This window comes from Antennarius striatus, chromosome 16 (genome assembly GCF_040054535.1).
Source record: "Antennarius striatus isolate MH-2024 chromosome 16, ASM4005453v1, whole genome shotgun sequence".
Classification (NCBI taxonomy): Eukaryota; Metazoa; Chordata; class Actinopteri; order Lophiiformes; family Antennariidae; genus Antennarius; species Antennarius striatus.
The window spans coordinates 2,398,954-2,424,358 of record NC_090791.1 but is presented as its reverse complement, the minus strand read 5'-3'; the positions used below and the strand labels follow the sequence as shown (position 1 = coordinate 2,424,358).

The following is a 25,405-nucleotide window of genomic DNA, read 5'->3' as shown; positions in this document are numbered from 1 at the left end:
TATATATTTCTAAACTGTCCACCAGATGGCGCCCCAAATGTCTCCCCGTCAAGCAGAAGTTGTTAGTCTAAGAAAAACGAATTATTGTTTGCCTGCACAGAATCTAGATTTTGATTAGTATTTAATTTGAAAATATTTTTTCAATCACGTTTACACATTCTTTTCAGATTGTGAAATGTAAATTTCGATCTGTATTTATTGACTCTTGATTTTCGCGCCGCCGTCGTTATGGTCTGTATGAACGGCGTCCCTGGCCAGCGGGGACGTCAGACGGTCAGGCGAGCCTACCGTCTGACAGTCTGGCTCTGGTGTGATGGTGGGGAGGCGTTAAACAGCAGCTCTGTGTGACGGCGGCGAGCTCAGACTAGTCGTGACAGGTTGACATATTTGCATGAGACGCCAGGTTGTTGTTGGACAGGAAAAACTCCCTCGACTTCCACGACCAGACTGAGATCAACTCCCTGGGCTGAATTTACATGCACAGCCTGGGTAGCATGGCGTCAGCTTAGCCTCTTAGCAACACGACAACATGTTTTTCCTCATGCCACCTGCTTCAGCTGTTGTGTCCTTATTGCATCAGGGCAGAAACAACTGAAAAGAAGCGCTTCAAGAAGCATTTTATTTTTAAGAAATAAGACATAATTGCTCGCAACGATTGGTGCGGTAGGAAAACTGGTCTTTAACTGACGCATTTAATCACTAATCAATGCTAATGAAGTGATAAAAGCTGCATCACTGTGCACATGTTAACATGCTAATGTAAGTGTGCTCAAATTATTATGAACATGTGCTTTGAGGTGAATGTTAGCTTACATTATGGGAACGTAATCATGTTTTAGTACATATGATGTATGCTAACATAAGTATGAAACGTCACCAATTTAAGATAATAAAATATTTTGCTCCAAGCACACGTGCACAGTTAGCTTAAAGCTATGGGTTTAGCCAAAAAGTAAAACTGCAGCATTACAGGCTTTTAGGTGCGCCTTATAGTGCGGAAAGTACTGTGTAAATATGTATATACTTCTAAATTATTGCAGTATTTAATTTTTTTTCCATCGTTGCTGGTGTCAGCTGCTGTCAGTTGCTTGAGCGTTAGCAGCGTCGCTAGTCTCCACCTGCTCGGACTCCTCTGCAGCACACAGCAGCTGTTTGCCTCCAGCTTGACGGACGGCTTAGTGCAGAAAGAAGCGATTCACCAGGTTTGTGCTTGAACCCGATGACGGCCGGTGTTTCCATCGGTGGGTGTGGAGTTTACACTCACGCCGCCGCTGCAGGAAACCCTCTAGACTCAACACGGGAAAGCGCACAAGACAGACACAAACACGCATAGAGAGACGTGCAAATGCAAAAATGGTCTAACGCCAACAGCACAAAGCAAACACAAATTTAGATTTGAGTCTGATGCGCCAAACAATTAATGGATGGAATAAAGGAGCCGTTCTAAACTCTGGGTGTAAAGTGAGCTCAGATGTGTTTACTTTTCGACATCATCTGTGTGTCTCACGCTAAGAGAATGACGACTGTAGATGGTATAAAGTAAGAATGTGTGATGCTGGATGGAGGTGGAATGAATCTGGTGTTTTAGGCTCCATAATTACATTTATCTGTAAATGTTTGTTTTTTAAAGGAACAGTTCACTCAGAAATTTCAGGAATTATCAATTAATTTTCGTTGTCTGGAGCTTTTTCCTTTCCCACATTTCTGGTCAACAACTGAAGAAGATGGGGATTTATTTTAAATCATACATTAGAAGTCAAAAGCAAGCATAAATCAACTGACGACAAACTGTTGTTGGTCTTTGAAAAGAAACCTTTTGTACCTGAAATGTTGACTATAACCTCTAAGCCAAGTGCTCTATCTTGAACATGTGTTTGTGTACATTTAATGATTTCCAGACCAATTATAAATCACCTGTAATGTTCTACAGGTGCAGGATCACCATCGCTCAGTAGGTCTTTGTCTTCTTCATTGAATGTATTTACACTACATGGAGCTTGACACTAATATTGAGCCCCCTGGAGGTGGCCCACGGCGTCTGACAAGCTGCTAGAAGAGGAGCGTGAAACCACAAGTTTACCCTAGATTCCCACTCATGAAGCTACGAAAGAAAGTTGTTTTGGAGTTTTTTTCCGAAAAGTGAAATCTTCATCATTGTTCATGAATGGTTGTTGGAGTCTTTCTGAGCATTCTGGTTTATTTAAAGGACACAACGAGAAAATATATTGGACTTCCAAGTTTGTATTTGTCGTGTCGGCCACTGTTTTCCTGTCTTCTTTGTTTGTTTGTTTGGAATACATGTGAACGTCCGGATGGATTTTCGTGAAATCCACCAGCTCAGCCCGTAGAGTCTTATAACAGACGTCTTTCTGTCCTCTGGTAGTCTGAGAACACATGAGGACAGCACACGAGTCCACATAAACGTGGTCTGGATGTATATACTGTTCCACCGCAGTGGAACATCCATCCAGATGGGTCTCCACAGACAGACAACTTATTCGAAGGCATTCTCTGGGTAAATGACCCAATGCCGCCGTCTCCTCTCCGACATCCACCAACTCCTCTTTCCAAAGCTTTAACATCTCGTCTTGAAAACTCAACCCTTTCCTCATGGATCTGGTCCGACCTGTCAAACACAGAGACGGACAAATGTTTGGAGGTGACTCACCCATCCGGGTGAGTCAGATACGAGTCGTGTTATTGTCTTGCACTCGGTACCACCAGGGAAGACGATGTGGTGGTCCGCACATGTGACTTCAGTTTAATGGATTCCTGCGAAGCGTAACCGCAGTACGCCGTTCCCCGTCCAGACGTTTGCATTGAACGCTGCAGCGTCCAACTTTAAGACGTAACCTCAAACATTACATTAAAAGATGGGACCTCACACACATGTCGATTCCACCGTGTGCCGATCGCTTCGTGTTGAATAGATGGCGAGTAACACTAGGTTGTCCCGAAAAACCAGAGGACAACTAACAGACTGGTTTGAGTAGCATTACAACACTGGAAGTCTTGGAAAAGCCTTGAAAATAAAGTTGTAATTGAGGTGGCAGCCTTGAGAGTCTTTCTGCAACAGTCCATCGCATACAAGTGTGTCTTTCCACCTGAAACTACTATTATGTGTTTTTTAACTCATTTATCCCAGCGAAAGGATGGAATCTCTGCCTAATTTGTAAATTGGGATGTCTGAGGTCAGAGAGGGAAGTTGTTCTAGTCGGTCAGGACAGGAAAAGAAACAAATCAAGCATCCACAGAACCTGGAGCACACTGGACAACATCAAAACCAGTCCAAAAAAAGCATTACACAGTTTCCCCTAATTTAGTAGCCTCTCAAGAATGCAAAGCATTCCAAGTGCTTCACAACAAAGAGATTACATACACAAAAAAAGACTTAAAAATAACAGGAATATGTGTCCAATTGGTGTCAGCTTGAAATAAGATAGAGAAAGATAATTCATAGTATGAGTAGAATAATATAAACTAAACTAGCTGTTACCATTAGAATAAGAATTATGTACATAGACCATAAATATCATGTCATATTCAAACAGGAATGAATTAGACATGTTCAATGTTTCACAACACATGCAAGTTGTAGGTCTCAGCCGAGTCATCGGCCGCCACCACCGCTAGCCCATAAAATGTTTCTTCGGACCTAAAGACTTCCTGAATAGTATTAATCATCATATATATGGTCTGTTGTTACACACATATTTCTTTCCACCCATTTATCTCTGTCGGTTCTGGTGTGCTCAACATTCAGCAGGATTTTTACACCATAATCTGAAATTATGATTATTCCTTAGCAACAGACGTCCAGCTTCTGAAAGCGAATGCTTCCGGCACCACGAGCAGAACACGGAGAGATTAAGACGGTCCTAACCTGAAGGCACCTTCTGCCTTATCTCATGAGGAAGTGTGGTCCACCTTGCATGCATCACTTTGTAACCTTATCTTTTGCACCAGTCTCTTTACACATTTCCGTTTCTTCACACATATTATGTGTGTGTGTGCAAAAAGCCCTCAAAGCTTTTTTCTTTAATTCATCTCTTAATCTTCATTCCTTACACGCCTGGGTAAAACAATCAACGATTGTAACGATGAATTATTATACGTCTCATTCTTAACACACGAGTCGATGACACACCATTAAATCCGCTCTGCCCCTTTCAAATCTCACGCCATCTGGTCCGACGAGCGAGGAGATGGCGTGAGACGGTGTGAGTTTTCAGGTGCAGGAGAAAATACCATGTGTGCATGAATTCTGAGTGGTGGAACCGGGCCAAACGGGCCGGTGAGTGTGTGTGCAGAGGGCCGGACCAGGCCGGGGGAGTGTATGGAAGGGAAGGGTGTATATAAGACATCAGGAGCAGTTGTCTTCTATAATCCACTGACCTGTCCATCACATCGCTGCTCAGCGTTTCACACCTAGTCTCCTTCATCATGCTGGTTCCAGCTCTGCTCCAGACCTCACTGGTTCTCTGGTTAGCCCGGCAGACTCTACAAGGGGGTAAGGGATCGCCGGAGAGAACCCTGGTTCTGTTTTTATGTCGGGGAAAAAGTTTAGCTTTTGCTCGTCTAAAATGTCCCATGAATGCTCTTTAAATTCTTCTGCTTGGATCTCATGGTAGTTATTACAAGTCTTATATAGAAGCACCAATCAGATTGATTCAGCTGAAGCTCTAATGGATACCATGTATTTGTTAAAAAAGATGTAAAGACCTGATTACTAACTGAAAATGCTGCTCACAAGTCAAATTAAGTCCTGGATTTATCTAAAAAATGTAGTTTATTCCATTTTAAATGAAGGTAAATTCTTCTTTCCGTATCTGGTTGTCATGGTTGGTTCAGGTTTAGAGACAAATCCACCTCATCAAAGGTCTTTCTGTGCATCTGATGGATGAGCATCTTTGGTGACTCACTTTCACTTACCTGTTAAATATCATGACTGTGAGACGAGGGATGAAAACGCCGCTGGACTTCTGAGGCTCCGCCCTGAGTGGTCCTGCCAGGCCACGGCGGTTTAAATGGTTGAATCCTTTGGATCAAAGGTTGCGATGAAAAGGTGGCAGCAGCGAGTCAGATCTGACAGCAGATTGTGAAATGATTCATCGGGTTCCTCACCACCACAACGTTTTCAATGGTTATCTGTTCGTTTCTTCTCCTATCGCCCAATCAAGCTGCAGGATTCACAACGGTCGATCCTAATTTAACTTTATTAAAGGACAATGTATTGATTCTCCCACAAATGTTCATTTTTCAGCACATTTGCAGGACGTTGTCTTCATTTTTCATAATGTGTGCTTCATTCCTAACACCAATGACGTCCACATAGTGGCTTGGCAACATAAACTGACGAAAATTTTGTTATTCTATTTTTTTGGTCTTCCGTTCTGTTAAATTCAGTAAAGAAATTGTATTATTTTTAGGAGTCAAACCTCAAACTGTATCCTGGGGGAGGGCGTTACCGGCCAGAGGTACGTAGCAACACTCAATTTTAACTCATATTAACATGTTAATGTCTTTTAATCATCTGAAAACTGAATAACAATAGTTTCACGTATTTGTTTAGCAGTATTTTAGTTCAAACCGGTCATGTTTGAAGGTTTGTTTTAAATGATTCAGCTTCAAACACTAGAAAGATTTGCTAGACCACCAGTTAACACAGGTTGTTTGCCTGTTGCCATGATCATTCTCACATCATTATATTCTAAAGAAGAAACTTTTCCTCTCTTTTTTTGCTTTTCCTGTTTTGTTTTGTTTTGTTTTTCTTTAGGCGTTGGCATCGGAGTAAAACCTGGAGGTCAGTGGTTTAACTAGCATCTATTAGCCACACAGAAGTGCAAAGATGTGCATTTAAATGTAAAAACGTTAACACCTGTTAAAACTGTTTGCTCAATAGTCGGGGCCCTGGGAGCCGTGGGGAACCGATATGGCAGCAAAGCGATGAAAACAGGATGTAGGTTTGATTCTGTTTAATTTCAGAACCTCAGAAAACCTTCATTCATTCATTTGTTTTCCTTTTCTACAGTTGGACGGTATCCCGGAGCTCAGCATGGTGTCGGTAAGAAGCTTAAGAAACGTCATGCCAAAGTTTCCATTGGTCGTTCATGAACTTTAAATTCTACTATCATGTGGTGTCGTTTTTATTCCTATGAGGAGGCTACAGAGCTCTCGGATTAGGAAGCAGAGCTGGTCTGAGACCCGGGGGGTACGGAACCCAGGGAGCTTACGGTACGACGATGTAAATGCAATCTGACTTTGCAGCATTTTTGAGGTCATCAGGAAAAAGAACATCTTTATCAATCGCATTTTCACATGAAGCATGAGATCTTTACTTGCCCTTGGTGTCTGAGGGAGTGACTTGGATCCCATGGCGACACCTGATTAGCATCTTAAGCATCTCAAGGTGTCATGCTAACACCTTCTGTCCTGCAGGTTTGAGACGGTTCCCTCTCCAACACACCTGTTCCAAATGATCATCTGATCATGAAGCCCTGCTTAGCGCTCGTACAGCGCTGCGTTCATTTCGTTCGGCTGTGATGAAGCAGGAAACCGTCTGAGACGTTCAGGGCAAGAAGCACAATTTAATGATAATGAAGTGTTCTTACTGGATCCCATGTATTTTCCATAATGTGATTACCTTTAGTCTCTTCCTCCTCCTCTTTTTTTCTGAACTTGACAATTGGTTTTGCCAAAATAAATGACCTACCAACCCAATTTTGCTAAAATACTAGCAGCAGCAGAACTTTTAAGTAGATTTTATGTAAGAAATGCCTCTCTTGGTTTCATTCAGGTGCCGGTCTGGGCATGGGGACGGGTCTGGGGACTGGCCTGACCAATGGTCTGGGGATGGCCTTGGGTCAAGGAGCGAAACGCGGTGAGACTGACTGAATAAAGAGTAAAATACGAAACAGAAAGACATTGAAGTTGAATTTCAGTGGATATTTTTCTTTGACTTTGAAAAACAGGTCCACCTTTATGACAGTGAAATGCAGCATAATATTTAATTGTACAAATGTACATCTGAAATAAGGCTGGACCCAACTTGGGCCTCAGGACTTGTTTTTGACAAGGAAAAAGAATAAAGACATATCTTATACTAACATTTCCAGTCTTTGTTCTTTCCAGCTTATGGTGCTGGCCTTGGAACTCCACCAGGTCAGTAATCACTTCATTTGTTGCTTGAGTTCTGTTTTGAATTGCACCTTTTTGTCTATTCGTTAGAGTCTTTCAGCATCTCTAAAATAAATGAAGTGCCCTTTACTGAGTAATGGCGGTAGCAATGTAATCGAAACGCTCAAAAGATTCACAGATTTGTTCTTCATCCTTTGAACTTGTTGTTTCCTTGCCAGGATACGGGACTTTTGCTGGCATCGGCTATCCTGGAGCCCGACCAGGTGAGTGACGAATGTAGTTGTACCTCAGCACTTTCTGTCACCTCAAATTATACACTGGGGGTTGTTTTCTCCTGCCCCATCACTACCACCAGAAAATCCCAACCTTGCTCTTGAAAATAAAATGAACAGATTGCACAAAAGAGACTTCAAAGTTTGCAGGGTAGTGTTGCAAAGCAGCATCTTTGTCAGGCATATTTCATACAACAGTGTCCACTGGTCCTTTGTTTTATCACTACCTCAGATATTAAAGGAAAAAACAAACTCAAAACTACATGGCCAGAAGTAAATCAACAGTTCCCCCATGTTAAAACTGGACAAAGGAATAAACCCTTTCAGCATCCCCTGGTCTCTCTGTCTTAGTTTGTCTCTGTTCTGGGTTGTGACCTCAATGATGCTGAGTTCATGCGGGCATTTGTTTGCATGAAATTACAGTTTTTCTACTGTAAAATCATCATCATCATCACCGGGAGGCTCACGCACTGATGTTTGACAGTCTATCAGTGTTTCATCTGTGTTGCATGTTGCACGAGTTGACTCAGCATCGATTGGAGTTTGAGGGTGTTGTTGGGCGTGGGGTAATTGTTGCTGTTGTCAAAGTAGTGAAACTTCATCTCTGTACTGCAACTTTCTGCTTTCAGACACCAACAGAGAATCAACTGTCTTTGTCAATGGTGGCGTCATGTCTTTGTGCTGTACCTGCGGTGTGTTTCGTGTCTTGGTGTGTTTGTTCTGACTCGTTGAGAACACCCTTGTGTGTCCTCGGGGTGTGTGGCTGCAGTTGCGTGTTGTCTTCTTGTTGTTTCACTTAATACGGTTCCAACCACTGAAAAAGAACTAATCTCTGGCCATAATGGGTTTTGTCTTGTCTCCATTTGGTCCTCACCTACCCTCGTGTTTGCACTGATTACTACTCTATTTAATCAAAACCAGGACTTCATGCCATCGATAGGGTACTTTATTCAACTGGAGGAGTGTCAGTACTACACAGTACGGTTCAGATGCCTTAAAGTGACGAAGTTCCAGCCCTATTTAGTGATGACAAAACATTATGACCTTCAAAGAAGCTATTGTCTCTGACCCACCAAGAGGTCGTGAATGCATGATGATATTTCTCTGCCAGGTGTGTCTACGGCAGAGGTGGGGGGACCTGAGATGGCCAATCTGGGCCAAGCTGGTCAAGATCTGAAGAGAGAAATGGGCAGAGGTGTGCCGTATGGGAAACCAGACAGAACTTCCGGACTTGAAATGCCCGACATGAGGAGAGCAAATGTACATGATGTCACTTCTCCTGAGTTACAGGCAGGAAGTAGCTTTAGACCTGTTGTACTCCCTCCTGGAGGTGAGGTCAAAAGCCTTGATTCACTGGACAAGTCATCAAGTCTTGGACCTGTGGCAGCCCTTGATAAACAGGGTGCCAGTCTGGCTGTAGAAGAAAACTATCAGCCTGTGGTCTCAGAAAGAAGGGGCACGGCGAGCCTTGGTGCCACACTGGTTGCTGGACGGGAAAGGCAGCAACTACCTCTTGATAGAGACAACATCGGAAGTCTGAGGTCTGCTTCTTCACGGTTACTGATGGGAAGAGACTATGATTTGTCTACCCGACAAAATCAGCAGGTCAGAAACTGTGGATCCGCTTCTGATTTGCCAGGTGATTTGGAAATTAATCGCCACAAACTTTTGGGTACAGAAACACAGAACTTACCTCCAAAAGGTAGCAAACATCTTGGACAAGCAACTCCTCAAGAGGAGGGAACTTACGGACTGCCTCTTCCACAAATTCAGGATGCCAGAGGTAATTAATTGTCTCCTCCACAGTACCAGCCAACTAGAAACTATTTACTCGCCCTGGCAAACAGGTAGGGCGTCAAAGTCATTGATCTTTTGGGCTAAAAATGCAAATGGTCCAACCGCAGAATCAGCTCTGGAGGTTTTCAAGTACTAAGAGGAGGCAGCTACGGAGCAGAATTCACAGTTACAGCTGGGGCTCAGAGTTTAGTCTTAATAGGAGGGTAGGAAAGTAAAAGCTTAACTTCTGACTGTAATGAAGCAAAACAAACTCTAGAGCTCTCAGTATTCCGCGACAAACTGGGACAATTACTCCGACAGAATTCCTTTCTTTAAGTTGAATACCATTCAGTCTCTATGTTATGCGTTATTGCTGAATTACTATGTAAAGCCCTTCATCGTGTTCCTTTTATCACTGGAAGGTCTCTATGGATAATTTATCTAGATTTCCTCCATTTTTTTCCAGAATTTAGATCTGTGTTCCTGCAAAATATGGATCCTGCATTTTGGGTGTACTTTGCAACCAGGAAGTCCTTTGCTAACAGGTGGCTGCTTTGTGGATCTCAAATGTCATGGGTTTTTAAGTTGCAGACCAGTTTGAAAAGACTTTTAAGAAGAGTCACTTTTTTTTGGGCTTGTTTAGTTGATGTCAAAGAATCATGGCACATTATTGGGCTATTGAGAACAGTTGTCATGTCTGTGTTTGGTTTGTGATGCTTCTGTGCTTCAGGCCACGGTTCAATTTTATTTTAGCTTAGCATCTGGTCCAGCTGTCACAAAACATTCGTGTCCTGGTGTACAGAGAAATGACACGTACAACTGAGAAGAACTAAAACATACCAACAGTTTCTTCCTCTGTCCTTTATTTATTCTCTATCCATCAATAACGTCTTTAAATGTCTGAACAGATCTGAACAGATCAGTCTCTGCGATCACAAGCGCGTAGGCAAAAAAGTATGTTCAGGTTAACTTCAGGTGCAAATGTAAGTGAATGGGCTCAGCATCACACTTCTAGATGAACTATTTGAAGCAAGCAAACTCAACTTAAACCAGGAAAAATTAAGATATAAAATACTTGGAGCGGAGATGACGACAGTTATACACAGAGATGCTTAAAGAAGACTCATCTGGTGTCACATCTGGTTTTTGGATTTGGTCCATGAAAGTCAGCGCCCTGTGGAGAAGGCAAAAAAAAACACCCAACCCTGGCAAAAACATTGAAATCTTTGTCTTATTGTTCCACCGTCAAGCTGCTCAACTCAAACAGAACATCTGTTTATGGAACCAACCGAACGAGGCGGGTTATTATGTCCTGGGTTTATCATGTGTGTCACATACAAATGGTGCTGAACTTCATGGTCTCAGCATGTGTAGGGGTCTAGTTCCTTTAGCCCACAGCGGACGAGAGGCAGCTATGCTAAGCTTGTGTTAACTTTCTCCACAGGTTATGGTGCAGGGAACTACCTGGGGGCCAACCTGGGCGCCGGGGGCTACGGACCAGGTAACATTTAGCACATAACACAAGAGCAGTTCTGGGCGGCAGATGGAGATGCTGGTGGAGTTTTACACCGCCACATGTTCTACCTCACAGGTTTGGGACAGGGAGCCTACCTGGGGGGTGCAGCTGGCAAACTCGGAGGTTAGGATAATCACTGTTTCTTTTTCCCTTTTGGCATCGAAGATATCTCTAATATAAATCTGCTGCTGCTGCTCCAGGATGGTTTGGGCAACCCTGCAGTGTTGGAGGGATTCATCTGGTGTATTAAATATTTAATCTCAAATCTTTTTCTTTGACCTCCACAAACTTGAACGCTCGTCTGAAAACACTGATTGAAGAGAGTCAAGATGTTTTTATGGCCATTCCATTAGTTGGAGCAAGTTGTTTCCCTTTGTCTTTTGTCTTTAGTCATATCTCAGTCCTTTGGTTTGATTGCATTGACATTTAGAGACTGTTGGAGCTGAGAGCGTCCAATCAGCGGGACAACACCCATTCTTGAAGCCTTTCTTGATTGCCTGACCCCAACTCAAAAAAAAAAATGTTTCTCTTTACACAAAAAACCCGTCTCACGACTTCATTTTTTGCTGAAGGTCACGGCTGGAGGTCTCACGATGTTAGACTTTATCTCCTGTTGAATAATTGATGAAGCATTTAAGCAAGAAAAGACTCCAGTTGATTTCTAATTTTATGGTTTTACAAAATCAAGCCTGTGTCGTGTGAATTGTGTTGTGTGTTATAGCAGGGTATGGCGATGGAGCAACAGGATACCTTGGCGCTATGGGAGGCAATGGTTATGGTGAGTGGAGACTCCTCAGTAAAGGTAGCTGAAGTAGAAAGTGATTGTCTGTGGTGGACGTGGGGTGTTGTTCAGGCTGTTTCCTTTGCGTTGACTGCCTTTCTTGTCTCGCTGTAGGCGGAGACGCTGCAAAGGCTTTGGCTGCAGGTAAGACTGTAGCCACCAGGACAGACAGGAAGTCAAATCCAGCGCTAGCCGACTTTGTATTTGACATACGTCCCCTTCTCTCCACAGGTTATGGGAACGGTTACAGTGACGGCTACGGGGGCGGTGAGTTCCAAAAAAACTCGAAACAGGGAAGGTCGGCAAGGGAAACCCTACGTAAAGTCCCCTCATTAGTCCACAGACGTAAAGATAATGCTAATTAGAGCTGTGTTTCAGGGCTCGGTTACACTTCAGAGTTAGCCGACGGTGCCCAGAACAAAGCAGGGAAGCGTGAAGGTAAAGTTTGGGGGCGCATTAACCCGCTGACTGACGCCACTAACCCGTAGACGCTTTAACCTTCAAAAATCTGGAAAAATAAGAGGCCTTGAAGGAAACCGGACAACCAGTGTGGTCGTTTATCCACCGGGTGTAGCTTTTGTCTCTTATTCACAGAAACTGACCAGTTTAATCTGGTGGTTTCTGAATACCGCTCCTCTAGGTGCTTTTCTAGAAGTCTGTAATTGGATGGAAAGTTTCTAAACTGAGTGGTTGTTTGTCTGGCGTTTCGTTTCAGCCCTCGGTACGGGAGCCTACGGTGGACAGGGGGCGTACGGTAAAGATTTATTTCACTTTTCACACACTTATAAGTTGATAGACTTTCGTCTGGTGTCAACTGGTTTATATTCTTTGACATCATGATTTACGTATCAAGACGTCTTGAACATCCTCTTGTCTTCTTTTAGGAGCTCTCGGCGCAGGACTGGAGTCAAACGGAGGCAAATACGGTGAGTCAAGCTGACAGGACCTTGTCTGTCAGTTGGGCTGTTAGCCACACTTCTGTTGACGTAGCCTTCAGGGCTAATGTCAGACCTGAAGGAGTGAAACCAATGGTGAATCAGCCAAAAGTGACTCAGTGATTATTTGTTCTGTAGGAGGAGGCGCTGCTCAGGTTCCGTATGGTAACGCCCCGGTGATTCCTACAGGACTAGAAGGTAGGCTTTCACTGCATTTACATCAGATTTGTGAACTCAGTCACGTCAGTGTACGGTGATACAAAAATAAAAATTGAATCAACACCACCAGTCGAGGCCCTCAACGGTCGAATTGAATCAAGTGTGCGACACCCCGTCACCTCCTCCCCCTGGTTCCCCTGTTAGTTTTCACACCATCACAGCTACCGGAGTGGTTTAACACTTCTCTTCTCCTCAGGTGACGTCGGCTACCTGCATTCTCCTCAGCAGCTAGCCCTCAGTGCTGAAGGCGCTAAAACCGCCAACAAATACGGTGAGGAAGATAAAACTGTTCGTGTTGTTCTCAAATCAAAACGACGGAGCAGACACACAAATAAAACACACAAAATGTCCAAAAACACGAAAATTAAAGGAGTATTTAGATTATTCCACCGTCATGAGATACCTCAGAGATGTTGTGCGTCTTTGCGTCACTGTGCTGTTAAATGTGTTGTTGCTGCACCTTTTTCTGATGTGTGTTGTTGTCTTTGTTGCAGGAGCTGGAGGGTTCGGAGGTCAGCAAGCAGGTGGGTTTTAAATGCACTCTCACTTTAAGAGAAAGATTTTAATGTTTTGGGTATAAAAGTGAAGTTTTAATTTCTTTAGCGGCGCCTGAAGTCCAAAAAAAGACCAATCTGTACATGAATGCATTTTGTGTATTTGTGGTTGTGTTGTGTGTTGGTGAACGGCTTGTGTTCGACAGGTTACGGCGCTCAAATGGGAGCGGCTCAGGAGGCCTTAGGTGAGCAGGAAACTCCCAGAATTCCTTTATATCCCACCTTTCTCTCTTTCTCTCACCCCAACCAATCACAGCAGAAGCTCCGCCCATCTTGGGGTGTGGCTCTGCTGGAGGTTTCTGCCTGTTCAAAGGCAGCTACTCCTCTCCATGGTTTCCAAGTTCTGGCTCATGGGGAGTCGTTGGGTCAAAGAGTCCAGACCGGCCCCTTTAGGAAGCCTTGATATAATTTGACGTAGTATTATTGTTTTCTTGCTTTATAATTGCTTAAAAGTCAGGCAGCTTTGCGTTGCCGTGACGATTTCCCTCTGGCAACATGTTTAACATAGAACCGTGTCGATCGTTCCTCAGGAGAACCAGCCAGGAAGTTCAGCGGACTGAAGGATGCTCTTGGTAATGGATACAAGGGTGAGAATGAATGCATTATATTCATGATGTCATCAGCCAATCACATCCATCTGTGCCAATGCTACGCTTTGTTGCTATCCGCCACCAGGCTAATCCAGACGACCCTGACTCCCACGAGCCGATGGCCTCCACGATGTGTTCGCTGTGACGTGTTTTGAAGCTCCTGATGTTCTCCTGTCATCTTATTTGTTTTGTCTCATTTTTTTATTATTATTAACCTCTTTGTCTTTGTGGAAATCTGTCATCCACGCCCGTCTGTCTTTGCCATTGACACGTGCAGAATATCAGTGCCGGAAAATTCTCTCAATGTATTAAAATAAATACCGAAAGGACGATGTTGCTGTTTTAATTATGCAGAATAAGATACTTCCGGGCTAAAATACATCTGCCTGCACACATTGTTCTCTTTAATAGCACAGGAAGTCTTACCACTTCCTTTCTCATGCTGGATGACACCGTGGAAAACAAAAGACGAACTCTTAAATCGAAACTACGAGATGAAGCAGCAATCACCACAAAGATGTCAGATATTATTCCTTTACTCCTGATTAACGACTAAATGCATAAAAGCACACAAGTTTCATGATAAAATGTTCAAACATGATGCAAATCTGCAAATATGATTCTTTTTATGGGCGTGTAGATAAAAAGCCGGCATGAAGGTTATAAGTAAAAGTTGGAATGAATAAAACGCGATTAACTCTAACGTCTACTGCTTATGCTTTTTCTGTAACGACGTCATGTCTGAAAGCAGCTGGTCAAACATTGGATAAATCAAACCTGAACACAATTGAACCGATTCTCAACTTTTGTGGGTTTTGAACAAAAGCTGTCATTTACAAAAAAAGAGTGACGTCATCTACAGAAAGATGGGTGGCATTAAACTTCCTCTCCTCGCCGACATTCTGGTCTGCCTTTGAGCTGGTTTCGTTCACAAACACGCCCATCCGACGCAGGACGGCCATTGGAATGGGGTGGGCGTGGCGCGACACGTAGAGACTCTTCAGACTTTGAGTCATAGGTGTTTGCTTGTAATCTGCACACAACGGTCCGCCCAGACTCGGAGCGCACGTCCCCTCCAATCTGAAGAACAGCCTTCCGTGCTGCAGGACGCAAAGGTCCTGCTTGACTCCGGAATACAGGTCTAGGCTGCATTCTCCCAGGAGGTCATCGTCCCATTTGTTGTCTTCATCCCACACTTCGAATCTCACTTTGTGTCCCGCTGTCAAATCCTGGTCGCCCAGGTTGACCACCGAAGCCCAGTATGGGTTGTTGTTATTGAGAACGACTGGTGTACGGTGGACAAGCTGCTTGTTGAAGAACACCTTCACGTAGCCGTCTGTAGCTGTTGTGTGATCTCCCCAAAGATTAGCAGCGCGTTCTACCTTCACGATGACCCGTGCCGTCCCCTTACGGGTCGGGCAGCAGTTCTGGTTTACCGCAAACTGGTTGTGGCATTGGCAGACACAGGAATCCCTGGAGTCGCTCTTGATTCCAGCCTGACAGGGGGCGCTGCAGTTCTTCCAGAGGCCTTTCTCCAGGATGTAGTGGCTGATGGCCAGGCGCAGGTTCTTCCGAACCAAACCCTTGGGCAGGAGCTCCTGAAGTGGCGCCAGGGAATACGACAAGATGTCTGGATTGTGTTGAAGGGTGTTCAACCATTCCTTGTAAGCTGACGGGTTTTTGTCAGCAGAGAAGAGAAGATCCGGTTCCGTCGTGTGACCTCCCCTGATCTCAGTGAACCTATCAAGGAGAGAGCGGTTTGATCCAGGTTGTCCTTTAAGTCACGGAAAACCAAAAAAGAAACTTCCCATACCGATCCCGGAACATGTCGGAGAAGGACGATTTACTCTCGGTTCTCTCAGCGTCTTTCCGGCAGTGTTTGGCTTCAGTTTTAATGGTAGCTTTGACGGTGGCGGACGCCTCGACCGCCAGGCACATCTGCACCTCCTCCACGCTGAGGCCCTCCAGGCTGGCCTGGCACTGCCTGACGCTGGTCACAGATTGAACACTTCCGCCCAACTTCACCTAGAATCACGTTTCAACACATAAAGCATCATCAAAAAACACAACTTTTGTTTGTTTTTATTGTTTTACAGAATGAATTTGCTCATTTTTAATCACCTTGGTGAGATAATGGGTTCCAAAATCGTTAATCAACTTGGAAAATAGGTGCTTGTTTTCAAGACTGTAGGTCTTCGGAAGCTGTTTTATTGCTTTCTTAAATTCTTGGTGCAACTTTGGAGAGCTGGATACTCGGTAGCTGGATGAAAAAGTACATATGTATTAATTTTCTGAGAAATTACACTCTTGGAGGAACCCAGTCCAATGTCTTACCTGTAGTACTCGCAGGCCAAGTTGTGGCTTGTGAAGCTAAACTTGTCGTTTTTGGTTTTCTGCATGGAGTACTCAGCGAGTTTAGAGTCGGTACCAGCTAACATCAGCGATCCACTGTTATCCTTATGCGTAACATCTAGATTGATCTGCCAGTTGTTCTCCACGGACGAGGTGATGGAGTTGACCAGGGACTCGCTGGATTGGTGGACACGACCGGACACCTTCCCGCTGCAGGAGTGCCTCGACCTCCAGTCCACCACCGACAAGGGGAGCTTCTGCTTCTTGTTTTCCTGGTAGGGGTTTCTGCAGAGGGTACATGACTCATCTCTGCGTTTCCACTGAGTCATGTCGAGAACGAAGGCTCCCTTACGTTCCATTTTGGTGATGTCGAAGCCCTCGCCGGCCAAATTTGTGCCCGGAGCAAATTCTGCATCCAAGCAATCTTCAGGCTTCCCCAGGATACATTCCTGATAGGAAGACCGAGGGAGGGACAGCATAACACCGACCAAGATACAAGCATTCAGCAGGAACATTTTGCCGTTGAGTTGGGCGATGACAAAATCCGATGGGTAATCCTGAAAAAGAAACGTTCCAGTTAAATAAACGTGAAGGCTGAGACTGTCCTCACCACTGTCTCTAATCCGTCCATCACCACTGTCTCTAATCCGTCCATCACCACTGTCTCTAATCCGTCCATCACCTGACACTTTCCTACACCTGTTAAGGTCTTGTGAGGTCTTCCATCATTATATTTATATAAATACGTAAAAACTCAGTCCTTCTTCTGATTTTCTTGAGGTGTCCCTCAGGGTTTCCTTTCAGGACCTATTCCTTTGAGCTTCACTAGGCTTTACTTTTATAGAACCAGACATTTCACAGCCTTTCTAGAATCTAACTGCAGAGACATTTACTCACGAATACAGGAATGAACGGTTGACCTTCGGCGACTTGCGACTTCAACCCGAGGACTGCATCACACATTCAAATCGCCTGACAGAACCTTTCAGAGGTGTCTGATGCGGACTCACCTTCGTCCTGCTGGTTGACGCCACTCTGGCGAAGCGGACCCAGAGCTTCGTGTTTAAAAGCCAGAAACAGGTCAGGGGGGTCTGGAGGAAGCGGTGGAAAGAGAAGCAGTTTGACACTTTTTTTTTTTGTTGATGATGATGAGTTGGTCGGTGCTGGGGGGCGGAGTTGGTGGGCTACAGACAAACTCATACTGGTAGTGAGCAACATGAAAGTCAGCGTTGTGTTCCAGTTAGCGACAAACCAGAGACCACAAACCTGCTGAACCAGTGAAGTGGTCGGGTCGCCTACCTCATTCATTTACCCACTCCTTTAAGAAGATAGATAGATAGATAGATAGATAGATAGATAGATAGATAGATAGATAGATAGATAGATAGATAGATAGATAGATAGATAGATAGATAGATAGATAGATAGATAGATAGATAGATAGATAGATAGATTTTTGAATGTGTGTTTCATGTTTTGTTTTATGAAAATAAAACGAATTACAGAAATGATGAAGTCACACACTCTGATTTTGTTGACTTGAACAGCTGACTTAATTTTTTTATTTATTTATAACTTGATGTTGGAATCTCCGCTGGGGACTCGAACATATTGTGTTGCTGTAACGAACATATTTGTTGTGGGTAATAAGTTCTTTCTGTTTGTCTTGTCAGCTCAGGTGGTTAATGCAATATTTCCGCCTGTATAGAAAGCAGCTGCAGCTCAGTCTGTGTTTGCGTGAAGTCAGCCAAATGCGGCCAACCTGCGTGAAACTCACCGCAGTCCACCGGAGCCACACCGGAAATCACAGGAGGTTGCCTTCAAAATTAAATACGATCTTTACATAAAGGTCAGTTTATTGTTAGCTGGGTTATAAAGTGGGCTCCTAGTTTTAATGGTGAAGGTTTTATAATCCCGTGAACGAGTTTTTTGTAAATGATTTGTATATCTTTGTGATGTAAGTCAAACTATTAGGACTCCAATTCCCATTTAATTCCAGCCTGATTCAGAATCAACCTTTTAACCTTATAACCATACGGGATTTGTAACAGTCAAATATTTGCATCTTGTGAATCTGAATTTTCATTTCGATCCATTAGTATCTCTCTTGATGCCAATTCACCGTTCTTTGCGGTGAATGCGCTCCGGGAACCACGTGCGATTAACGAATTCTGCGATATAGCGACAAACTATTTATCTTATTATTTACAATAATTTAAATGTTCATGAACCCTCCCCATACTGATATTAAACCACCATCTAGCTGTTTTACCTTTTCCCACACTCTTATCCACTGTTTAAAGCACTTTTGTGTCTCAGGTAAGTCTGAGACTCACAGAACAGAGCGCACTTCCAGATGTCGTCAGCCAATAGAATGCGCGTACTGAATCACGTGACTGCCCACCAAAAATCCGCAATGAGGCGAAGTCGCAATCGTTGATGCGCGGATATGTGAGGGCACACTGTATATCTGAGTTTTCTGATTAAATCCATTCATTATTCTTAGAGAAACAAAAAAAAACAAAAACAAAGATTTCTCCCTTTCTCCAAAATTCGTGTAAATTAAATTTAAACAAATAAGATATTACAACAAGTCGTTTCATTCCATACTTTTGCAATTATAACGTATGACTTTCGCAGGCTGCTAAAAAGAAGTCACCAGGGTCACAATGTGTTTTATTTTGAAAAGCCCAAGCGGAAGTTACGTTGTTTTTAGAGCGGCGCTTGAGACGCTGGTGAAGGAGCGATGCGGGGGACTTGAGGCCGCCGATGGAGACCTCGTTCCAGGGGACAAACGCTAACTAATGGTGGATAATGGTGGATTATGATTTCACAAAACATGTTTATGGGGAATAACTTTCCGGACCGGAGCTTGACGGACTTTAAACCCGCCTCCTCGCCTCCTATCTCGGATCACCTCGGTCGCCGCCCGCCCGGCTTGCTAGCCCGCAGCACTTCCCCAAATCTCCGCTCCGGAATCCGGTCGCCTGTGTTCCATTAGCAGCGGGACCGCTAGCCCCCACCGGACCGAACCGAACCAGGGAATGTGTTCTTCACTTCCAGCCCAGGAGTGACACGTTTACCCCCCCGCCGCCCACCTGACCCCACTCGGACCGAGCTAGCATCATCTGGAGTCGGATGGCCGCCCACAGCAACCCCGGCCGGGACGCGTCCGCGGCGGGACCTGCCGCACCGGAATGCTAACTCGCCCCCCCCCCCCTCCCGGAGTGGAAACGGCTCGAACATGACGGGGAACTCCTCCACGCTCCCCGGTGACGCGCGCATGTTTTCTGGATGCCGAGCTTAACGGCCGCCGTGAAGTTTCCACCATGTTCGCGTCTTCCTGCCGCCGCGCGGTCGACCGCAAGCGGCAGCGGCGCGGAATCGCTGTTGGCCGGGTAGCGCCTGGGGGGGAAGCGGCGGCGTAGCCAGGAGGCTAACGGCACAACGTCACCCCCCGCCCCCCAAACAAAACAAAACCAACCCCCCAACCCCGAACCAAATGGTTCCACACAAGGTTTTCGTTGCAATAATCTTACTGAACGCGTACACAGGTGTGCAGTCGCTGCTCTACCTGTGCGGCGGCGTCGTCCTCGCCGCCCTGGTCGCCATGGCGGTCCTGAACGGACCGCGGCTGCTGGACTGGGCCAGCTCCCCCCCCCACCTCCAGTTCAACAAGTACGTCCTGACGGGGTACCGGCCCATCTCCTCCGTGCAGGACTGCGTCAGGAGTCTGTTCTACCTGCACAACGAGCTGGGGAACATCTACACCCACGGTGAGTACCCCGCGACCCGCGGATCCGGATTCTGAGACGAACCCACGTTTTGATGTGTTTTTTAATTTCTCTTAATAGAATTAAATCTAAATTAGGGTTTATCACGTGATGTGACTCCTCCATCTCCCCTCAGGTGGATCCACCTGGAACCTTTAGGGTCCACTCGGGGGTTTCCTCTGAATTTCAGGAGTTTTTTGTGGAGTTCTTCTAAAAAAGAGCAAAAACCCACCAAAAACTGAAAGTTCTGATTGGTTCTGATCAGTTCTGATCGATTGTGATCAGTTCTGATTGGTTCTGATCAGTTCTGATCGATTGTGATCAGTTCTGATTGGTTCTGATTGGTTCTGATCAGTTCTGATCAGTTCTGATCAGTTCCGACTGGTTATGACTGGTTGTCCTGGTTGGTTCTGATCGTTCATTGTTAAGTGAAGGCGGGTCGGTTTTCCTTGTTAACTGGTCAACTCGTCTCATTAATCAGCTGTTCTGAGATCACGACCTCCGACCTTTTTCCGCTTCCTCCGAAACCCACATCCAGGAACGCTCGGATCAACCGGATTGACCCTCGCGAGCTTCCGTAGGCGGGAACGATTCCTCTTCCCGTGACCCCGTGATGACCCCCGCGACCCCCGAGGCCTGCTGGGAGATGCTCCTATGAACTGATGGGCTGTGGTCAGAACGACTTGGGAAGGCGTCCTTTAAATCCTGATTACGTTTATGGATCCATCAGGATTAATCCGATCAGGAATATCGTAAATCTGCGGCGCCTCAAACAAAGAGCCATCCGGTTAACGGGCAGAAGTAATTGTGGTAATGTGTTAATCTGGTGCAGCTAAGGGTGGGGGCTGATGTACTGACTTGTTACCCTCCAACCCTGATCGGAATGCATCTCCAGGGGCAGGTCTCGTCGTGTCTCCTGCGACCCCCCCCCCCCCAATGCGCCCTGAAGGCTCACCTGAGCTGGAACGTCGGCGTCTCTGAAGCGTTCCTGCTGGTGTGTTTTGCATACAGGCTGGAAAAACATCCTGTTTCAGCTCAGATTGGGGGGGGGGGGTGAGGTTGGCTCGGGACGAGGAGGGGGGAGGCAGAGGTGACACTCTTTAAATAGAAGTGCTAGAGCGGACGCCATCGCTCGTATCACCTGGCTGGGAGAACACCTTGACATTGGGAAGAGCAGCGTCAGCAAAAAAACTGAAAAACACGGGGGGGGGGGTCACACATGGAATGATCACGTCTTCATGTGCTTCACATTTCAAGGTTTTACCCCCGTTGTGGTGAACAGTCATTTAGCTCCACCTTCTCTAACGCCCCCCCCCCCCCTGTCTGTTCCCCCCCCCAGGCATTCCTCTGGTTTGCTTCCTGGTGCTGCTACCTCTCAACATCCCCTGGTCCCAGATCAGCGTGACGTGGCTGGGTGTGGTCCACTTCCTGGCCTGCCTGTCCCCCCAGCTGGGCTCGGTGGTCTACCACCTGTTCATGAACCACCAGGGGGGGGAGCCGGTGTACCACACCCTCCTCAAGCTGGACGTGTGCGGGATCTGCATGATCAACACGCTGGGTGAGCGCCGCGCGCACTGCTAGCACTGATCTGTTAGCTCTGTTAGCACCACTCTATTAGCTCTACTGTATTACTACTGCTCTGTTAGCTCTGTTAGCACCACTCTATTAGCTCCACTGTATTACTACTGCTCTGTTAGCTCTGTTAGCACCACTCTATTAGCTCCACTGTGTTACTACTGCTCTGTTAGCTCTGTTAGCACCACTCTATTAGCTCCACTGTATTACTACTGCTCTGTTAGCTCTGTTAGCACCGCCCTATTAGCGCTGCTCTGTTAGCTCTGCTTTCTGTCCTCTAATTGGTGTCCTCTGTTAGCTCTGCCGTTAGCATGCCGTTGCTAACTGTGTGTCTCCGGCCCCAGGCGCGCTGCCCATCGTCTACAGCACGCTGCTGTGCTACCCGTGGACGCGCACCGTGGCGCTGCTGGTCTACATCCTGCTGTCCAGCCACGCCATCTACTGCGCCGTCACGGCGCGCAGCAGCGTTCGCCGGCTGCGCTCCTTCGCCTGGCAGGCGCTGTTCCGCTTCTCCTTCTTCCTGCTGCGCTGGGCGGGCGTGGGCGGGGGCAGCCCCACCTCGCTGCGCCACTTCCTCACCATGGACGCGCTGGCCGTGCTGGGCGGGGTCATCAACATCACGCGCATCCCGGAGCGCTTCCGCCCCGGACTCTTCGACTACTGGTGCAACAGCCACCAGATCATGCATGTGCTGGTGGTGGGCTCCATCCTCTACCTGCACTGGGGGGTCCTGGACGACCTGCTGTGGATCGACAGTTACAACTGTCCGTCAGACTGACCCCCGCTGCAGGCTCCGCCCCCACCCGGAGCACGTGGGATGTTTTAAAGGACCCCTGATTTGGGGGAGGGGGGGGGGTGAGGCGATGTCGGTGCGTGTGTTCACCTCCAGCTCAGAATGTTCATATCTCCTCCGTCAGTTAACGCACAAACGGTCACACACACACACACACACACCCAGGATTCTCCCCCAGGATGACGAGCAGACATGGGGGGGTTCATTCCTGAGTGTGCTAGGTGCGTAGCATCGAGCTAGCTGGCGTTTGCCGCTCGCTTGCACCTCAGTTCAGGTTCTTGTTTTTGTTTAAATCCAGACAATCCGATCCTGGATTTCTAGGTTGACTCGGGTTTGAGGTCCCCCCCCCCCTGACCCCGCAACCGACCCCCCCACCCCACCTCCCACCTGAGTGGATTAGTTTCAGATGATTCAGCTCCGCCCAATAGGAATGAACCCTCCGCCCTCCCGACCTCATTTCTGTGTGCACGCTCACGGTCGTTCCTCCGGTCATTCCGGCCCCCGTGGGACGGGACCCAGTGGGGGATACCCCCCCCCCCCCGCCGCTGCCACCCCCACTCTAACTTCTAATGACATCACGCCAGCAGTCGCCGCCAGCCACCAGTTCACCTTGCCAAATTAGCTGCGTCGCAGGCGTAGCACTTCCTCCGCTTCCTGCGCTAACACTGACTCATAGGTGTGGAATGCCCCCCCCCACATCACCCCCTCATCTCAAAGCCCCCACCCCCCCATGACGTCAGTATTAACATTAGAAGTGCATGAAAGGAGTTCGCTAGCGTTACAGGTGGATGGAGGAGACTGTGTGTGTGGGGGGGGGGGGTCGGGTGAGGATGTGTGTGTGTGTGGGGGGGGGGGGGGAGTGGATCACATCAGAGGGAATACATCCGATCAAACACTGCACTAGTCATCCTTCTCCAAAGGGCTGTGATCACAGCGAGTCGTCGCGGGCGATGTAAATACTTGTACGTATCCACGGAAACGAAAAGAGTTTAAAGAAATGGGGAAAAAAAAGAATTATCCTCAGATTTTAGAGTCGAAATATTTTAATTCCCATCAAGGTTCATTCCCTCTCAGGTCAAGTCGATGTGAAGGAATGAAAAAGCTTGACTTAATATTTTTATGGATATGATGACATAAATGATGACATAAATATTATTATTATTAATAATAATAATAACAAAGCGGTTTACCATAACGTTAGACGCGTGTCTGAGTTTTAGATTTAGTTTTTACACGTTGACTCAACGTGAAATAAAACTCAGTTTTTCCATTTTCCTCTCCGTTTATCTGGATCTTAATCAGGTTTTAAATCGGTTGTAGATTTAGAATCCAAACCCTCAGACGTCTGATTTGCCTCCGCCCCATCGCCACAAATCCAGTGTTACCGTTCACACACAGCTAATGCAATAACGTTGGATGTCCAGTATTTTCCGCACTATAAGGTGCACTGGATTATAAGGCGCGCTGTCGGTTTTTGAGAAAAATAAAGGCTTTTAGGAGCGGAACACACTGTAAATGTAAATTATTTAAAGTCCAAATCGATTCCTTGAGCGTCCGTTTGCGTACGGAGACCAAAAAAAATGCCAAAACTGCGTTGAATCGTTTCAAACATTTGTGACCAAAACTGAAAAAGTTTAGATGGATTTCAATATAACTGCATTGTTTTTTTGGTTTTTTTTTAGACCCGTGGGAAAGGTCTGTGTGCGTGTGTGTGTGTGTGTGACCGCCGTGGGGGGGATTTCGGGGGGCGGGGCTTGTGAATACCTCGCGACTACCACTGGTCTATCTATGCATTATCAGCCGGAGGAAACGGATCTGTGACAGATTTTCGCTCCAACATCCTGGGTCTCCCACTTCTCAGGGCGCCATAACAGTAGCTGTAACATCCGACGCCTGGCTCCGCCCCCTGCGTCACGGGCGACAGGCCGAGCTCCGCCCACCTTCTTGTTCTCCAACTGTGCAAAGAGGGGAGGAAGCTTGGGGGGGGGGGTCCGGAGTGGAACCAGAACACTTAAAGTTGTACTTTTTGTCTTTATGTTAAATGAGAACAACTGATGTGCGATCACATGATCGTTTTTTTTTTTTAGCCTGCAAGACAACCTGCTGGTGACGGAGAACCCGTATCGTTCTTTACTGGTTCTGATGGTTCCTGCTGGTGATGTCACTGGTCCATGTGTACAGGTAGAACCCTCCCCTTAGGATGGAGGGAGGGATTCTGGAGGGTCTGTCTGTTACCGGCGCCCTCTAGTGGACGCTCAGGTGCACTGATGCAGGTGTTAACTGTAGCCAAACTGAGTCCTGTCGTGCCCCCCCCCCCCCCCCGGGTCGTTTCTTGTTTCCAGGTCATGTGTGTTTGAAGTGTGTATGAGCTCTCCTCTAGGACCCATACAAGCATGACCCCCCCCCAGAGTGCCTCATCCTGATCCGGATCCATTATCTACCGCCCCCCCCCCCCCCGTTAGCGTAACAGACAGGCTCTCACTCCTCAGTCTCCAGCAACGATTGTGCAATAAACAAATTTATATTTTTAAAACCTTGTGCTCCCTTTAATCCACCTTTCTTTTATTACTGTGGGGGCAGGGCGGGGGGGGGGGTCTTCTGTCTGTATTATCAGCATGTTAGTCATGTGATCTTCAGGTCAAACAACGGATTTTGTAGTTTGAAAAAATGTCGGATAAAGGTCGTGATTAAGTTCAGGGGTGGAATTCAATGAGTTGAGTTAGCTTTAGCGTTAGCTTGCCCATGAAACCAGGGAGAATACAGGAAATGATGTCAAATATGAATATGATTCATATCCTGTCTTGTATGGGTCAGATTCTAGATCCTACATTACCCACAATGCATTTGTTTGGCTTGTGTATGACAGTGCAAAGTGGGTTTTTGGAGTCATTTATTCTCCAAACCCAAACTGGCGTGGCAGAAACAAAAACAGGAAGTGTTGTTTAAGTGACTTCCTGTTACAAGCCGAGCCTCAAGGCGTCATAAACGATCGGAGTCAGTCGCTGCATCCACACGTCGGCCACTTCTTCCTCCTTAAACCTTAAAGGGATGAAGCGTTTCATCCGTCCGCCTCCTGTCGCAGCATCAGGACCAGGGATGCAGGAGTGCTCCAGATGAGGATGATGAGGATGA

General features: G+C 46.3%; 3 protein-coding genes across 6 annotated transcripts; 2 read left to right on the top strand and 1 right to left on the bottom strand.

The window, feature by feature from the left end:
* Positions 1 to 4,400: 4,400 nt before the first annotated feature.
* Positions 4,401 to 13,998, top strand: LOC137610366 (uncharacterized). 4 transcript variants are annotated; one of them, XM_068337968.1, is made up of 23 exons: positions 4,401 to 4,510; positions 5,430 to 5,477; positions 5,777 to 5,803; positions 5,903 to 5,959; positions 6,032 to 6,064; positions 6,163 to 6,234; positions 6,797 to 6,880; positions 7,132 to 7,161; positions 7,356 to 7,400; positions 10,630 to 10,686; positions 10,777 to 10,824; positions 11,423 to 11,479; positions 11,597 to 11,626; positions 11,714 to 11,749; positions 11,861 to 11,920; positions 12,198 to 12,236; positions 12,367 to 12,408; positions 12,556 to 12,615; positions 12,833 to 12,907; positions 13,131 to 13,160; positions 13,337 to 13,375; positions 13,721 to 13,777; positions 13,866 to 13,998. In XM_068337968.1, exons 1-23 carry the CDS (start codon positions 4,444 to 4,446, stop codon positions 13,868 to 13,870), a joined length of 1,098 nt encoding a protein of 365 aa, XP_068194069.1. In that variant the 5' UTR covers positions 4,401 to 4,443; the 3' UTR covers positions 13,871 to 13,998. The 4 variants fall into 4 exon arrangements, with proteins under 4 accessions (XP_068194069.1, XP_068194067.1, XP_068194070.1 ...); XM_068337966.1 differs by having other exon boundaries at positions 6,160 to 6,234; XM_068337969.1 differs by lacking the exon at positions 10,777 to 10,824 and having other exon boundaries at positions 6,160 to 6,234.
* Positions 13,999 to 14,613: 615 nt separating this feature from the next.
* LOC137610365 (perforin-1-like) lies at positions 14,614 to 17,181 on the bottom strand. Its single transcript, XM_068337965.1, has 5 exons — positions 17,143 to 17,181; positions 16,115 to 16,689; positions 15,902 to 16,040; positions 15,594 to 15,805; positions 14,614 to 15,520 (listed from the first exon to the last, which is right to left on the bottom strand). The coding sequence occupies exons 2-5, from the start codon at positions 16,645 to 16,647 to the stop codon at positions 14,614 to 14,616; spliced, it is 1,791 nt and encodes a 596-aa protein (XP_068194066.1). The 5' UTR covers positions 16,648 to 16,689; positions 17,143 to 17,181.
* A 1,679-nt stretch (positions 17,182 to 18,860) lies between these two features.
* Positions 18,861 to 22,634, top strand: paqr4a (progestin and adipoQ receptor family member IVa). The gene is made up of 3 exons (XM_068336954.1): positions 18,861 to 19,908; positions 21,245 to 21,463; positions 21,825 to 22,634. Exons 1-3 carry the CDS (start codon positions 19,635 to 19,637, stop codon positions 22,256 to 22,258), a joined length of 927 nt encoding a protein of 308 aa, XP_068193055.1. The 5' UTR covers positions 18,861 to 19,634; the 3' UTR covers positions 22,259 to 22,634.
* Positions 22,635 to 25,405: the final 2,771 nt, after the last annotated feature.

What these genes read in the sequence shown, in the direction of transcription:
- LOC137610365 (XM_068337965.1), bottom strand. Translation starts at nt 16,647, where the DNA reads ATGTTCCTGCTGAATGCTTGTATCTTGGTCGGTGTTATGCTGTCCCTC. An exon ending in GAACCCATTATCTCACCAAG is followed by an intron (nt 15,806 to 15,901) that starts GTGATTAAAAAT and finishes ACGTGATTCTAG; the next exon opens with GTGAAGTTGGGCGGAAGTGT. An exon ending in TCCGACATGTTCCGGGATCG is followed by an intron (nt 15,521 to 15,593) that starts GTATGGGAAGTT and finishes TCTCCTTGATAG; the next exon opens with GTTCACTGAGATCAGGGGAG.
- LOC137610366 (XM_068337966.1), top strand. Translation starts at nt 4,444, where the DNA reads ATGCTGGTTCCAGCTCTGCTCCAGACCTCACTGGTTCTCTGGTTAGCC. An exon ending in GAGGGCGTTACCGGCCAGAG is followed by an intron (nt 5,478 to 5,776) that starts GTACGTAGCAAC and finishes GTTTTTCTTTAG; the next exon opens with GCGTTGGCATCGGAGTAAAA. An exon ending in CAGTGACGGCTACGGGGGCG is followed by an intron (nt 11,750 to 11,860) that starts GTGAGTTCCAAA and finishes GCTGTGTTTCAG; the next exon opens with GGCTCGGTTACACTTCAGAG.
- paqr4a (XM_068336954.1), top strand. Translation starts at nt 19,635, where the DNA reads ATGGTTCCACACAAGGTTTTCGTTGCAATAATCTTACTGAACGCGTAC. An exon ending in GGGGAACATCTACACCCACG is followed by an intron (nt 19,909 to 21,244) that starts GTGAGTACCCCG and finishes TCCCCCCCCCAG; the next exon opens with GCATTCCTCTGGTTTGCTTC. An exon ending in CTGCATGATCAACACGCTGG is followed by an intron (nt 21,464 to 21,824) that starts GTGAGCGCCGCG and finishes CTCCGGCCCCAG; the next exon opens with GCGCGCTGCCCATCGTCTAC.